A 15,382-nucleotide genomic window follows, 5' to 3' on the forward strand; every position below is an offset into this window, starting at 1 on the left:
TTGTTTTGTAAATACGAAAACCCAGAACTTTTACTTCTTAAACGGCAATATTAATCAAAGAAGTTACATAAATTATTGAATGCAGACGTCAAAAAAGTGTTACTTTTGAGATTTTATGGGACATTTTTGTACCTTTAGAATTTTGTAAATCTTTTCTGAAAATGCAGAAAATCGCATTTCAGGGACTCAAGTTTTCAAAATTTTTCCGGGGGCGGGGGGGGGGGGGGGGGGGGGCATGCCCCCGGACCCCCCTAGGTGACTGCCAATGAAATAGCATAACCTACTTTCCTTTTGCTGAGTATTAAATTAATTTAGCAGCCGCTGGCATGTGACAGCGATCGATACGAACGTCAAGTTAAGACTTGAGCTTGCCAACCCATGCAGGGGCAGGTAACAAAGTTACCTGCTATTTTTGGTTTTTTACCTCCTGTGCAAAAACTTAGCAAGAACCCTGAAACCAGCAATTTCTTTCAATAATGAAGTATAATTTTAGTGTTTTATTGCCTAATTTCCATTGTCTTTTAGAGGGAAACAACTTATGCAAAAGGCATTTTCCAAGCTTGTAGATTTCAACATTTTCTGGGGAAGCATGCCCCCAGACCTCCCTACAGGCTCACACCTTCTGCGCTTGTGATTCCACACCCGTCTACTTTACTTTCCCAGCCACCTACTGCAAAACTTACTGAAAGCACTTCCATAGAGACAAAAATAACGTTAAGTAGGCTGAGTCTTGGGGGGAAAGTTGTGTTGCCCAGAAATATATTGCAAAGCCCTTGTTTTACTGGGTGATGCATTAAGTGTGTTTAGGTATTCTTTAAGCAAACTGATTGAATTACTTGTTATGAGAGGAGGTGACTTTATTCCTTCATAATTTTCGGAGCAGATGGCCTTTTACAGACTCTGGAATCATATCCACATAGAGCTTGTGATCTTTCAATGATGCAAGAACACCAGTGTTGTTGGCATAGCTTGAAGCGTGTCCATCATACTTGATGTGCTCACCACAGATGTCTGTTAGTGTGCCACCCACTGCTTCAAGCAATGCTTCGCCAGCACATGTATCCCACCGTTGACAACCACGGCTTGCAAACACATATACATCAGCTGTACCTTCAAGCAAAAGAAGCACTTTGTATCCTGCACCACCAACCTTCAGTATCTGATCTGGTTTCATAGCTTCTATTGCTTCCATAGCAGTCTTGTGTAAATGAGTACGTGTGGTGGTAACAACACATCGGCCCTTGGGTGGAGGGTTATGATTGAAACCAAAAGTTCCAAGGCCTCTTACTCCCCACATTGTTCTTCCAAGTTCAGTTCCTTGGGGATTCTTTTCATATCCATAAAATGGCTGATGGATTATTCCTGCTATGGGTTTCCCATTCATTGAGATTCCAATAAGAACTGTGACATGATCATAAAGACCTGTGTGATGTTGTTTAAAAACAATGCTTTTAAATATAAAGCACACATACATTCACTTGTGGCTTAAAGTACACCTCAAAAATTTAATTTTATTATTATAATAATTATAATTGTCCATAATAATTATTATGGCACACAATGTAAATTCAGCTGAAGCTATGATCCTCTCAGTTATAAATGCAATTTTAGCAATTGTGTCTAGAAGCCTGAAAAATTCAGGACTACAACAGGGTTTGAACTCGTGACCTTGCAATACCGGTGTGACGCTCTAACCAACTGAGCTATGAAGCCACTGACTTTGGAAGCTGGTCATTTGTGGGTTCTAATGTTCCTGTGATGAAATGATATATGAAAGGAATCATAATTATATTGAACTGTGGATATGAAATCAAGTGAAGCTGTGTTCCTTGCAGTTATGAACGCAATTTTAGCACTTATGTAGAGAAGCCTGAAAATTTCCGGACTTCAATGGGGTTTGAACCCATGACCTCGCAATACCAGTGTGACGCTCTGACCACCTGAGCTTTCAAGCCACTGATGTTGGGAGCTGGTCATTTTTTTGTGGGTTCTACATGTAATTTATGACAGTGACAGTGCATAAGTGAATTATTTATATATCAGACAGCACAACATCTAATTAAGTCACACTGAAGGGGCAGACCTATCTGCAGAAACATGACTGTTGAACAAAAAAAGAAACTTTTCTAAATTTTGAAAAATAGATACTATGGTACAGTGTACCTTCAGTGAATTCTCTTGTGCCATCAAGTGGATCCACCCAGACAGTTACCTAGTACACAATTTAAGTAAAAGAAGAAGAAGAAATCAGACCTTTAAATTGGAAAATAAGGATAAAATCAATACTGCAAGGATAAATGAAATAGCCTTCACTCAACATTTTGGGTACTGGGTAAAATGTAGTCACTCATTTCGCTAAATGTTTCAAAGGGAGAGGAGTAAATCACATCTTCTTCTCAGTGTTTTGTGTTTGGCCACTTATATCCAAAAGTTTGACCAGTGAAATTTAATGCCCTATTGCACCATAAATTGAACTAGAAAAATCACACTTGCAGAAAATCATTGTATCACCCTCAAGATAAAATTTTGTAAGGAGATGTGTACTGTGTTACTGAATGTTTTACTTATTTGCTAATTACAGTGTTGTAGTTTTTGGAATTATTTGCATGGGGTAAAAGCCACTTGTCTGATATACAAGTAAGACCTGGCCAACACCACGGTAATTAGAGCTAACAAAACCATTGTTTTGTTCCCCTCTTTTTCTTTGATGTTTGTTGGCTTGTTGATTTTCCTAGTCTGCCAATCGTAGAGTTCTCACTAACCACGTTTGTGGTCCACACTCTAAATAATGACTAACACGGGCCATAAATCAATGGGGAAAAGAAAAGAGTCCTTAACGTTCAGTATGGACTGACAAAACAAGGTTAGTTATTTGCAGTATTTATTATATCTCTGAGGTACACGTAATCATGCGAGTGGGAAAGGAAACTGATTGACATCAAGGTAAATGTTCAACTGCCATAAATGATCGGCATGCATCAAAATCCGAAAAACAAATAAATCTTGGCTTTTTTAAATAGTTGCTTGCAAGATTCAAACCGTTTCAAAAGTTTATTTAACATTAAAAGCTGCTAGAGAATGTTATATTAGCAGACCATACTGTAAAATATGGCCTGCTAAATTAGCCAATCATAGTGTGCATACTATCTGATAGATATAATAATGTTACAGTATTTAACCCAGGTTTGAAACAGTTATTTGATGCACTTATTTTGATTTTATTCTGGTCTTATTTACTAATTTCTGACAAGTCTGCATTGATCAATATCAGAAATGTCCAAGAAATATATATTTTTTGTTTATGCCTGACCTTGCTACAATTTTTACTACTTACTTCTTCTGGCTTTACCGATGCAAGAGCCTTTGGGCAAGATTTTCTTAAAACATCAACGTCTTGCGAAACTTCAATTATGTACTCTTCACTCAGCTGAATACCCTGTATACATTGGTATATGATAGTTTAACCATTATAGGTTAATTGCTAATGTTTTTACTAAAAATTATTGCTATCAAGACACATGCAAACTCATTTTACCTCTCCCTAAGGTCTTCTCCCAGCAAACTGCACTCTGTTCACCAAGAGTGAAAATGGTCAGTTCCTGGTGTTGAGTTCACACCACATTGTGTTTTGCAGTGTAGTAAAGCATGTTGGAAGATACCCTCGTGAAAATGTGCTACATAATGTTATCATTAAGTGCTGCTGTTACCTAGATTTTGGGGGTAAAATACCAGGACCAGTGGTGATCTGTAGGGCCTGGGGAGATGTCATGAAATCAAGTAACAAGGACCATTGCTAGTCATGTTACATGTTTTTATATCCTTGTTAAACATCATTAAACCTAGTTGCCTGTTTTCTGTCTTTTGTTGGCTTTTATTTCGACTAAAATACGATTCAGCATTGAAACTTAGTTCTATTTTTGTAACAAACCTCCTCTTCACCAATAATCTGAAGAGTCGGGTACATTTTAAGAAGTGAACCAATAATACACTTCTGAGATGCACGGTCCGCTTCAGTTTGAGGATCAAACTGGCCATCATTGCCCTGCAACAAGAAACATTCAGATCTAGAAGAGGATCCATTTTTAGGTTGTCTTCTCATGCTGAAAATTTAAACTCAGCTGAACAAATTAATGCAACAGGGAATTGATAATTGTTAGTATTCGTGTTTATGATTGTATTGGTGATCCACCTTAAAATTGGCATTTTCCCCTTATTTGGTGCATTTAATTTACTTACATTAAATATGGTAAAAAACTCAGTTTGAACTGACATTCCTTTTAGATGATTTGCTTTGAATTCCCTTTTCATGTCATTTCTCAGTCTGTGAACTTTCCTTTGCAAACTATAATTTATTGATTGTTGACTTTTGTGGGTGAGAGTGGTCCTTCTTCTCATACCTCCTGCCACTTAAGCCACGATATTGTAATTCACACAAATTTCAAACCCTGAATGAATTATTGAAGTGGGATTAAACTTTACTTTTTTTCCAAGCCAGGGTAAATTAATATGTTATATAAATTATTTTTTTCCTGAGAAATATACAATTTGCAATTTTATTTAGAGCAGTTGACAAGGACCTTTATAAAATATATTTTACGTGATCAGTGCGCATTTTTTTTTTTACCTATTTTGAGTTCTTCACGTTTGAATCGAGCATTCACTGGGTTCACACCTGCTAGTTTGATTTGATGAAAAGTTTTCTTTTTTTTTACATTGAGGGATGTTCAAATAACGACAACTACCAACAAACCTTATCTACAACTGCAAGGCTTCTTGTTTTCAAAATACTCCGTATAATTCCTCCCGCTTTATTTGCGACAGCGACAGATGAAGAGACGAGACGCATCAAGAAAGAGGAAGACGCCATGTTTGTTTCAAGTTGCTTGAGAATGTTCCTTGTCACGCAAGGAGTTGCGTCACTTTCACCCGAGAAGAAAACATTGTTTTTCTTCCTCTCCTCGAGTAAGTCTGATAAGTCTGATCAAGCCGTGGTTTTGGTTCACTCTTGATAAATTGTAAACATCGCATAAAGTGCTACAGATTATTATGGAAAACTGGCACAAGAAACCAGGCCTTTGTCTCACATGGATTTGTCTCACGTTGATTTGTCTCACATGTTGAGTATTAACGGGTCCGTAATTTCTCCTTTGTCACGCAGTCTTCGCGAATTCGTAATGCAATGGCGGCGGGAACTTGTACTCGATTCATCACCGACACTTTACCTAAAGATCAAAACACAGTTACAGTTCGTCAAAGTAGAAATGGCTCCTATATGCCTTCTGTTGCGAATGGATATCTTGGAACAGTGATTTACAGTGATGCTGTGCATGTGTCTGGAGTCTTCAATGGGAAGGCCTACCCGAAGAAGACTTCCATTTATCCGGTGTATGTTAGTCAACACACTCACCGAGCTCGGTTACCTTCCACCGCTAATATCGACTTCAGTGTGTCTGCAATACAGGGTAAAACATCATATGGGCTGGATGTAGAAGAAGCTGTATTTTTTAAGTGGTTCAGAGCTCAGAATCTGGAAGTGGAGCAAAGGATATATGCTCATCAATCGCGAAAGAATTTATTGATAGTTGAGATTGCTGCAAAGAATACAGCGAACAGAGAGTTTTTGATGAGTGTTGCTTTGAATCGTGGAGCTGCCTCGGAGGATTTCAAGTTTCAGACGGTCGACTCAAATAGGTCCGGGGCATTTGCTGCTATCGCCACGGTAAATGACTTTATTTGACAGTTTCGTAATTAGGGGGTATTTTACATGAGACCGAGACGAACTCAGACCGGTGTAAACTTGTACCGGTATGAAATTTTTGCAGCCGTCTACATTAAACCGGGACGAAATGATATGTTTTGTCTAATTAATATATGGCCGAGCCAAAGACATACAGGCTTGAAATTTCTCGACCCGGTCTGAGATTTGCTGTTATTAGGGACTTTAAGATAGTACACGACGGTAGACTGGGACGGTTAGATGAGTGTCATGTCACGCAAAATCCCCGTGACATTTGACCGTCGTGCTTCGGTATGTTTTCGCCAGGTTTCTCGTCGTGGAATGAACAGTGAAAACGGTAGGAATTCAACCATACTTATTCGCACTTATTATGCATTGAAAACTGATCACCCAATGGGTTAAATGTGCATTTGGTTGTGTTTGTCTTGATTTATCCATCGCTGAAATGAAAAAATGGGACATTCCATTTTTTATCCGCACCCCCCCTATGGAAGGCATTTTTCCGACAGGTCCCTTTTGCTCTGAAATCAGATTCCGACAGGTCCCTTTCACCTCTGAAGTTAGATTCCGACAGGCTCCTTTTCCTCTGAAGCTTGATTCCGACAGGCCCGTTTTTGTATAGAACAAAGACTTCCGATTCCGACCCCCTAAACTGGAGCAGAAAATCCAGATTCCGACAGGGTCCTTCTTGGCATTTAAAAAAAATGCCTTCCATAGGGGGGGTGCGGATAAAAAATGGAATGTCCCAATCTGGCTAGCGAAAATTCTGAGTTCATTCAAAGACATCACTCGGCCACATTGCGGCTCAAACCAAAATTTGCTTGTTCTCAATGTAGCGTTATCCATAGTCCACCATGACACAAGAGGAAAGCAGAAAAGAAAGGTAAAAGAGATAATTGTAGCCGCATTTTTTGTTTATGAACCAATTCCCCCTAGTTGATTTACACTCGCTAGAATCCAAGGAATCTAAACAAAATGGTTCAAATTCCCAGTAAGGATAAAGAGGATTCACTGATTCGTATTCATGGTATAAAAGAAGAAATTCCTCCTCGCTAATTGAACCTTCTGCAAAAGAAATTACAAGAGAATTTCTCGCCTCTTCAAAAGACATGTTTATTCCACCGTCCTACGGTCGTGTTGGCCGAATCTTAAGTTAAAAATTTTTGCCCCTTTCTACCGTACTCGTCCAAAGTCTCCGGTATACGCATCCAACCGTCCCAGCCTACCGTTGTCCACTATCTTAAAGTCCCTATTTACATGAGAACGGTACGAACTAAGACCGGCATGAGAATTCCTCGTTTCGGACCAGCAACCGAGACGAAGTCAGACCGGTCTGAGTTCAGTGCCAGGCCGGTCTCGTGAAAACGCATAAGAAGAAATATATGGAGCCTGATACGAACCCATGCCGGTCTGAGTTCCCCTAAGACTCCACCCAAGGCGGGATAAGAGGACGTTCGGGGATTTGGCACTTTTCCGACAACCCGGGTCTTTGATTCGAAGAATCGCCGACTATTAAAACATTCCCGACTTTAACTTTGCGAAAATCAAGCATTCCACATAAAAAATACATGGACAACGTAACCCCCATCTTCTGGAATTTTATTCCACAAATAAAAACTAGCCCAAGAAAGATTTACGCAACAAACAAAAACGACATCTATGCAAACGGATCAATTTTGCGTTTACTTCTTGACCCCTCTTAAGTTGGTTTTAATTGCTCCTTTCAGTTATGAAAAACTGAAACCGGTGGCTCAGTTGGTTGAGCACCGGGCTGCCATGCGGGAGGTCGTGAGTTCGACTCCGGCCGGACCAACACTCGAGGTCTTTTAAATAACTGAAGAGAAAGTGCTGCCTTTGTAATCACATCCGCAAATGGTTAGACTTTCAAGTCTTCTCGGATAAGGACGATAAGCCGGAGGTCCCGTCTCACAAATAACTTCCATGTTCATTAGTTCCCTGTGGGACGTTAAAGAACCCACACACTATTCGAGAAGAGTAGGGGATGAATTTCCCGGTGTTGTGGCTGTCCTCTGTGTGTATATGGGTGGGTTGGTATAGCAGGTCCACATCAGCTGAATAGCTGCCAAAACTTCAACATGCTTAAATAAATAACAAAAAAACAAACAAACTTACCATTTGATAGGACTCATCAGCACAGTGCTGTATGTATTGAATAAAGCCTGTTTCTCTTGCTTTTTGATCAGGTTAACGAAACGGAGGAGGAGGGAAGCGAACGAGTTAATTTAGCCACAGTTTGGTCCAAGTTGGAAGATGACAAGCCACTGAAGATAAAAAGGAGTTCTGAAGAACAGAGGTGGTTTTATGTCACTTCCATAGCAACCAACTTGGATACCAAATTCAACCCGCTTTCTGAGGCTCTCTATCAGTGGGACGAGGCACTATTGTAGGTATCTTCGTGGTACAAGAATTGCGGAATGATTTGGGCAAATGCCGATTTGTCGTGCGTGTTATTAGTTCCTCTCTTCTATTATTATGATTCGAGACGATGCAATAAGGTGGATAGCTCGTCTACCTGTCTTGTGCTTGTCTTAAAGACAGACAAATTTAACAGTCAGACTACAAATGTTAAGATAATTAAAACGAGAGACATAATTTTCCTGGCTAGATTATGCGTCTCAAGTATTTCTTTCTTTCTTCAAGTATTTTCTCAAGTATTCTTTTTTTTCATGCCGATGAAACAAATTAACGCCTTTTTGCATTTGATTTTTAGAGTGAAAGAGCAGCTGCTTGAAGAACACAAGTCGGCTTGGAAGGCATTATGGGACACTGGCCAGATAGAGATCGAAGGCGACTTAAAAATGGCTCAGGCGGTTTACGGCAGCATGTACTACATTCTAAGTTCCACTCGACGCGACTGCCCCCACGGGTTAAGTCCCGGGGGATTACCAGCAGCGGAGGAGTACATGGGGCATACATTCTGGGATCAGGACATTTGGATGTTTCCAGCTCTTGTGTTGCTTCATCCGAGCTTGGCTAGAAGTTCTTTGAAATATCGCAAGGATCGATTGCCTGCAGCGCGCAGAATCGCCAAGGAGTATGGTTACGAAGGTAAAGTGTTGGAGTCTCCAATCCAACGAATTTTGTGACTTGTCTATCTTATGAAAGCAGATAATATTATGGACATGGTTTTTTTCTTTTATTTGCCCGCCGTGAATTGGGATAATCTTGTCAGGTCCACTTTATGTGCACCTAAGAATTGGCGTTTGGGAAGGAGAGTAAACCTGAAATAAACCGTGAAGCACGCAAGAAAACCCTCTGTGAATCAGGATAAACAATAAGCTACCCATAAACAGTTTGGAATAGCCTTTAAAACTGAATAAACTTGATGAACTGGCCCCAATCGAATAACCCGTAACTGTCCTTCTCTTATCATCAATCAGCTGTTTCTTTACCACTAGGAAGTCAGCCAAGTTATGAGTCGAATCGCCTATAATGTATTCATTAATGACGCTTCTCAACGTGAACTAGACACTGATATAATTCCACGACTATATAACACTTTTTTACGAATGTATCCGCATTGCATGTACATAAGTAAGCTGCTTTTGCATTTCAGGGACTGTTTGCGTCCCACGATTTAGCAGTGAATTCATAGTAGCTACTTAAAAGTAATTCACAGTAGCTGCTTCTCGAATCAAAGGTGTTTCATTTGTTGTCAATCGTTGGTCTCAATTTTTTTCTAGGTGCCATGTTTCCGTGGGAAAGTTCCTTTACAGGCTTGGAAACTTCCCCAGGGGAGAGGTACGGAAGAGCTCAGATTCACATTACGGGTGACATTTCCTTTGCCGCTAAACAATTCTGGAATGTTAGCAAAGATCTCAACTGGTTGCAAGAAATCGGATACCCGTTGGTCTACCAAACCGCAGAGTACTGGGCCAGCAGAGTGGAGTACGATATTGCGAATGATCGCTACGTCATCAACCACGTGATGCCACCTGATGAATATCACTACCCAGTCAATAACTCGGTTTATACTAATGTGGTGGCTAAAATAAACCTTTTATTCGCCAAAGAAGCAGCTAAGGTTCTAGGAAGAGAGGTTCCAAGGGAATGGACAACAATTGCTGAAAAGTTATTTATACCTTTTGACAAGGAGAACAATTTTCATCCGGAATATGAAGGTTACACGTTAGACAAGGAAGTCAAACAGGCAGACGCAATTTTACTTGGCTTTCCACTAATGTATGAAATGGACAAACAGGTAGAAGCTTTATCCCAAAATATCTAATATTTTGCGATTGTCGGAAAAACGATAAGGCATGTAGGATCCAGAGCGTTGGACCAACGAACGAATCATGACATAGTGCAACTGTAACGTCTCTCTGTCGACTTGGGCTTTAGGTTGCCGGGAGATGGCTATCAACAAGAGAGCTTCAGCTTCAGCGACTTTCTTTTCTGAACGGCGTAACAGCGACCGGAAGTGAGGCGTTTTAAGTTTCCCCGACACCAGGTGTCTTTACTTTCTTAGAAACGATTGCTTGAAACTATTTGTGAGACCATTTCCTTAGAATGAACAAGGCTTCCTTCTGGTTGTCATCCCTCAAAAAACGCCGTTTTTTGAATTTCCTTGTATCAATATCCCTGAAGCAACAAGCTTGTAAATTTTAATATGAGCTAAATCCCAAAGGAGCAATCTTGTAAAGAAGACCCACGTGCGAAGAGTATTGCATGTCCAGATTATGTGAATAATTTTGTGCAAACGAGCGGGCTTGGTGGTAAATTTGAGCATATGCCGTAATCATGCACAAGGCCTATTGACTATCCATTACTAACTGACTAAATACTGTTTAAACGATGAAATGATATATAAGAAATGAATCATAATTGAACTGCGGATATGAAATCAAGTGAAGCTGTGCATCTCAAACAGTATTTAAGTGAAGCTACGATTCTCGCAGCTATGAACGCAATTTTAGCAATTGCACAGCAAATGAGAAGCCTGAAAAATCCAGGACTTCAACGGGGTTTGAACCCGTGACCTCGCTTCATAGCTCAGTTGGTTAGAGCGTCTCACCGGTATCGCAAGGTCAAGGGTTCAAACCCCGTTGAAGTCCTGGATTTTTCAGGCTTCTCTACGCAATTGCTAAAATTGCGTTCATAGCTGTGAGGATCGTAGCTTCACTTAAATACTGTTTGAGATGCACGTGCTTCATCGACGAAAACAGAAAGCTTTCCTTTAAGCACAAACGTTGAATACCAATTCCAACAATGTTATTCCATTAGGACGTTTCGTGACGTTTATGTCCAACTTTTTTGGACATGCGTGATATCATGTTAGTTGTGGTACACTTTGTAACTTTCTCATTATTTTGCCATTCTCGACACATGTCTTTTCAATGTTTCTTTGTGTGACCGTCATATTTTGGTTTTTTCTCCTTTTAGGATATTCAATAACAATTGTTTCATTATATCATGTTTATCCAGGTACGTTGTAACGATTTGAAGCTATACGAAGAACGCACCGACCCGAATGGTCCTGCTATGACACATTCCATGTTTGCTATTGGCTGGCTTGATGTAGGAGACAAAAAAGAGCTGAAAAACCATTTGCAAAGAATTTCGCCAATATCCGCGGTCCATTTAAGGTAATTATATGAGATTTTACTGTCTGATCATTAAAATACCGTTAATGAAACATGACGCACAGTATTAAAGTGAGTCATTCACGGCGCGATGTTATCTTTGTTACTACAAAATAGTCCAACGTTCAAGGTCACAGCAATCAACGGCTTCTTTGTAGCGAAGACTGAGATACTGCGGCGTTGTTCCAGCTTTGTAGTAGATTATATCGCACGACATCAAATGCCAAAGCTAATAACGCTCTATTGATAACTGCTATAGTACAGTGACGAGCATGTCTTACCGTTTAATGGTACAGCTTTCGTAACTGCCTTTACCAACAGACAGTGTCTAGCTTAAAAGCTCAAACGAGCTGTCCAAGGCTCACCTTGCAGTTCTTCTTTACAAAGTATTTGGCAGTTACTGGCGATTTGTCAGTCCCACTCTCCCTCTGGAGATGGGTTTATTTGGCACTTTGTTTTGCGCTATAATAAAATTGGGTCACTCCTGCTTGGTGCGTTTAAGTGTGCGCAGCGTCTTCCTCAAAGCTTGTTGGCTCGTTTGCCTTTGTCACTGCTTGCTAAGCAGTACTCTTCGTGCTAATTCAGCTCGTAGTGCTCGGGACGCAAGTTAGGTTGTTCATGTCACGCAATCCGAAGTTGTACCGACTAACCGACCGCAAGGCAGAATTCCCCTCAATAACGCCATCTTGTGTTTTGTTTATTACTGTCTTTTCTCGTGTGGCGCCTCTTATTTAAGCTAACTCTACCCAGAGAAGGGGCCATTAAAGTCGTCATAAGTCATGGTATTACGGGTCTCAAATCAGGAGGGGGCAACTCTGAAGGCTAGCGTTCATTTAGTCAGCTCCGAAAATGACGAACTCCGCGTGTCTCCACAAATCATGGACTCCGTCTCTTTTGCGCAGTCTCGGGAAGTTAAATAGAACCGTCCATAGCAGTATTTCCAACGATACCAAAAACACGAAACCAGTCGAAATTCCTAGGATTGGGGACCTCCTGGAATAAGCCAGTCTTTGGATGAGTGTTATCATTGATGCGGCCGCAAATTGAGGCCGGACGCAACAACCAATCTTCGCTGCTCGTATGTAACGTAAGAGTAAATTTTTGTTGTTGGCTGTTTGAATGCAAAAAAGTGTGAATCATGAAATAATCCTCTTGTTAACTAGGTGTGGACGGAGCGTCGTGATATGTGGGGTGCAGTGAACTTCATCACAGGAGCTGGAGGCTTTTTGCAAGCTGTAATTTATGGCTATGGAGGATTCCGACTCACGGATTCTGAGCTGGCTTTCAACCCAAATCTACCGCCAAACGTCACGAAAATGACAATCAGACTGCATTACCTGGGAGTTGCATGGATTTTGTGATCGATCAAATAAAAGTTACAATCACTGTGGTGTTTTCTGGCCCCATAGCACCCCTTTAGAGGTTTCAACAGTAGAAGGGATTCAGAGTTTGGAGACTTCTAAACCTGTCACTCTTAAAAGAGATCGAGGCTCAGTGCGCATGTCACAAGTTAAACGAGTTATCAGGAGCAGGTCATGTGACCATAGATCTCTTCATCTTTGTCTTCTGTTGTTGTTGGTTGTTGGCTTGTATCTTCTATTCACATTGCGCTGTGAGAAATAGATGACGCTGATCGTGATTAAGCCAATAGGAAATATACTTATTTTTGTGGTTCCACTACTACGTTAATTTATGGACAATAAGAAACCCAAGAGATAAGGGAATATACACTTCATCAAAAATGTGAGCTGATGTGTGACTTCGTTCTTCTGCACTGACCACGTGGTGCAAACCCTCTTCTCTCCTCAGAGGACATTTTCTTCTTTCACCTGTCTGCTCATTTTTTTTCCTTGCACTCTTTGGGTCTAGAATAATTTGCAACTCCCAAATTCACTGTTGCTAATAGCTAGTATCAAAAATACCATAATACTCTTTGTTTGTCCCTCCAAAATTTTGCATTAGCATTGTTTTTATTTTCTCTTGGGACTTATATTGATACCAAGAGAAACTGGAAACAATGCTTATGCAAAGTTTTGCAGGGACAAACAAAGAGTATTTTGGTATTTTTGCTTGATTCACTACTCGTCCTTTCAGATACTTTCACGACAAACGTTCACTGAAGTTAATCCCCGTCGGGTGGGTTTGGATTCTGGGGAGGGGTTGACCATCGAGATATAGACGTAATTTCCTTTCGCAGACGCCATATGCATTGTATGCCAGTTTTTTTTTTGTTCACTCGAATACTATGAGTTAAGGCCCGAAATCCTGACCATTCATCACTTTAGTTCATCCTAACACAGCTTTTCCTATTTGTATTTCACAAAAGTGCGATAAAGTTCATAACAGAAAAAAGAAGGGTCGAGAAGCGAAATTGAACGTGACTAGAGGTCTAAAGAAGAGAGCAGTTTTACAGTTTAAGTCTCCTCGTATTGGGAACGTGGCTGAGAGCTTTTTGTTCTAACCTGTGTAACGAGCAATTTGTGTACACGAGATCAGACCGCGCAACTTAATTCCTCCATTCGCTCAAACCACAATTCCTTGCTTTTCGAAGAATGTGTCCTTCTCCCGATAAGAGAGCGGTCTCGTTCATTCGCTTCGGGCTCACTCACGGCGGCAGGAAAAATCCCACGTACCTCTAGACGTCAAACCCTCAAGACGAAGAAAAAGAATTACTCGAAAACGCATCGTATGGACGTACGGCCAGCTTCCGCTTGGAAACTGCTACCTAAAAATACAAAACAGTAACTGACCAAAAACAATGAGAATTTGTCAAGAAAATGAAGCAAACACAATTAGTTCGTCATTTCATTGAGCTGAATTTGGTGATTCACAAGTCTTTCTCAGGTATACAAAAATTTTGGTTTTATCAACGGAGCTGATAATGTAAATTGGCCAACGTACAGAGATTCTAAAAGCTGACGTTTCCAGCGTTAGCCCTTCGTCCGAGCGAATGGAGGAATTTTGGGTTACGTGTAATTTTTGTCAGTAGAGTAGGAGCCACGCTATTGGTGGTAACATTGCAACGTGAAAAATAGGAATATATTACTTTTAAACTGCGAAGAATAAACAACAACGAGAGACATTTTATCAATCAAAACAGATTGCAGCATCTGGTGTCATGCAAGTGAAAATGCTGTACTTTCAAACCGTCTCAAAATGTTGGAGAGTTGTGTTAAGTTCGTTTTCAGAGAGTATGAAGGTAAATAACCGAACAGGGATTACGATGGGAATAAGTCCAATAAGAGGAATGTCCTCTCGTACCTTATACTCTCTTGGCTGCGCTTATCAAAACCATGCTCTAATCCTCAAACTTTAATTTCTTTCTCTTCTTTTCTCGAGGGGGTCGAGTTTGGGTCCACGTTTTGCACTGTCCCTGCGCAAGACCTATTAAAATCTCTCTTCATTTACGCACGAACCGGCGTTAATTACCGCTCCTTCTCCTCAGCAGCATTTCTACCATTGAGGTAAACCAGTTAATTTTCCTCGATGGACACAATATCCTCCATGCAGAAAGTGGGCCTGGGCCAGTTTCTCGAACGTCCCGAAAAGCCATCGTCACGAAAGTGCCATTAGCTTGTTCGATACGCTTTTCTTTTGACATGTTGTCAAAAATAACAAAAATCAAAATTATTGTGAAGTTTGATGACCGTTAAAGCCCTCCGTTCATAATTTACAGAGGGAATTGTGACACCCGAAAAGAGCACGAAATGTTTCAAGAACGGGCCCATGGTGATAACTTGTGCAAGACCCTAGGCTCAGGCAGTCCGAATGGTAATGGTAATGGTAACGGTAATGAATTTATATAGCGCATTTTCTAGTGCATATTCAAATGCGCCTTACAAGCAAGTGATCTATGGGTGAGATCGGAAGTCAGCACATACATGAATTATTCCTTTATCCTTCTTGCGTTCCACGCTATTGTGTGCCAAGAGCTCCTGAAAGTTCTTGCAAGGTTCAGGCGAGGTTACCAGTGTTAGCCGTTGTCGCCAATAAAACACCGATACAACCAAGGTGTTGATGAGGATCTTTCCAGTGTTTCATG

The 15,382-nt window shown here is 40.6% G+C and overlaps 1 protein-coding gene and 1 pseudogene across 1 annotated transcript in view; one reads left to right on the forward strand and one right to left on the reverse strand.

Annotated features, from left to right (window-relative positions):
- Window positions 1-5,035, reverse strand: part of LOC138027913 (3'(2'),5'-bisphosphate nucleotidase 1-like) — a 6,052-nt gene extending 1,017 nt beyond the window's left edge. Inside the window, exons 1-5 of the mRNA XM_068875533.1 lie at window positions 4,751-5,035; window positions 3,929-4,042; window positions 3,335-3,436; window positions 2,164-2,212; window positions 1-1,422 (exon numbers count right to left, since the gene is read on the reverse strand). The exon at window positions 1-1,422 is cut by the window's left edge and continues 1,017 nt beyond it. Of these exons, the coding sequence (XP_068731634.1) occupies window positions 866-1,422; window positions 2,164-2,212; window positions 3,335-3,436; window positions 3,929-4,042; window positions 4,751-4,867 (939 nt within the window). The 5' untranslated portion in view covers window positions 4,868-5,035 and the 3' untranslated portion in view covers window positions 1-865. The remainder of the gene's footprint in view (window positions 1,423-2,163; window positions 2,213-3,334; window positions 3,437-3,928; window positions 4,043-4,750) is intronic.
- Window positions 5,036-5,164: 129 nt separating this feature from the next.
- LOC138027912 (protein-glucosylgalactosylhydroxylysine glucosidase-like) lies at window positions 5,165-13,087 on the forward strand (annotated as a pseudogene).
- Window positions 13,088-15,382: the final 2,295 nt, after the last annotated feature.

This window comes from Montipora capricornis, chromosome 12, assembly GCF_036669925.1.
Source record: "Montipora capricornis isolate CH-2021 chromosome 12, ASM3666992v2, whole genome shotgun sequence".
NCBI classification, from domain to species: domain Eukaryota; kingdom Metazoa; phylum Cnidaria; class Anthozoa; order Scleractinia; family Acroporidae; genus Montipora; species Montipora capricornis.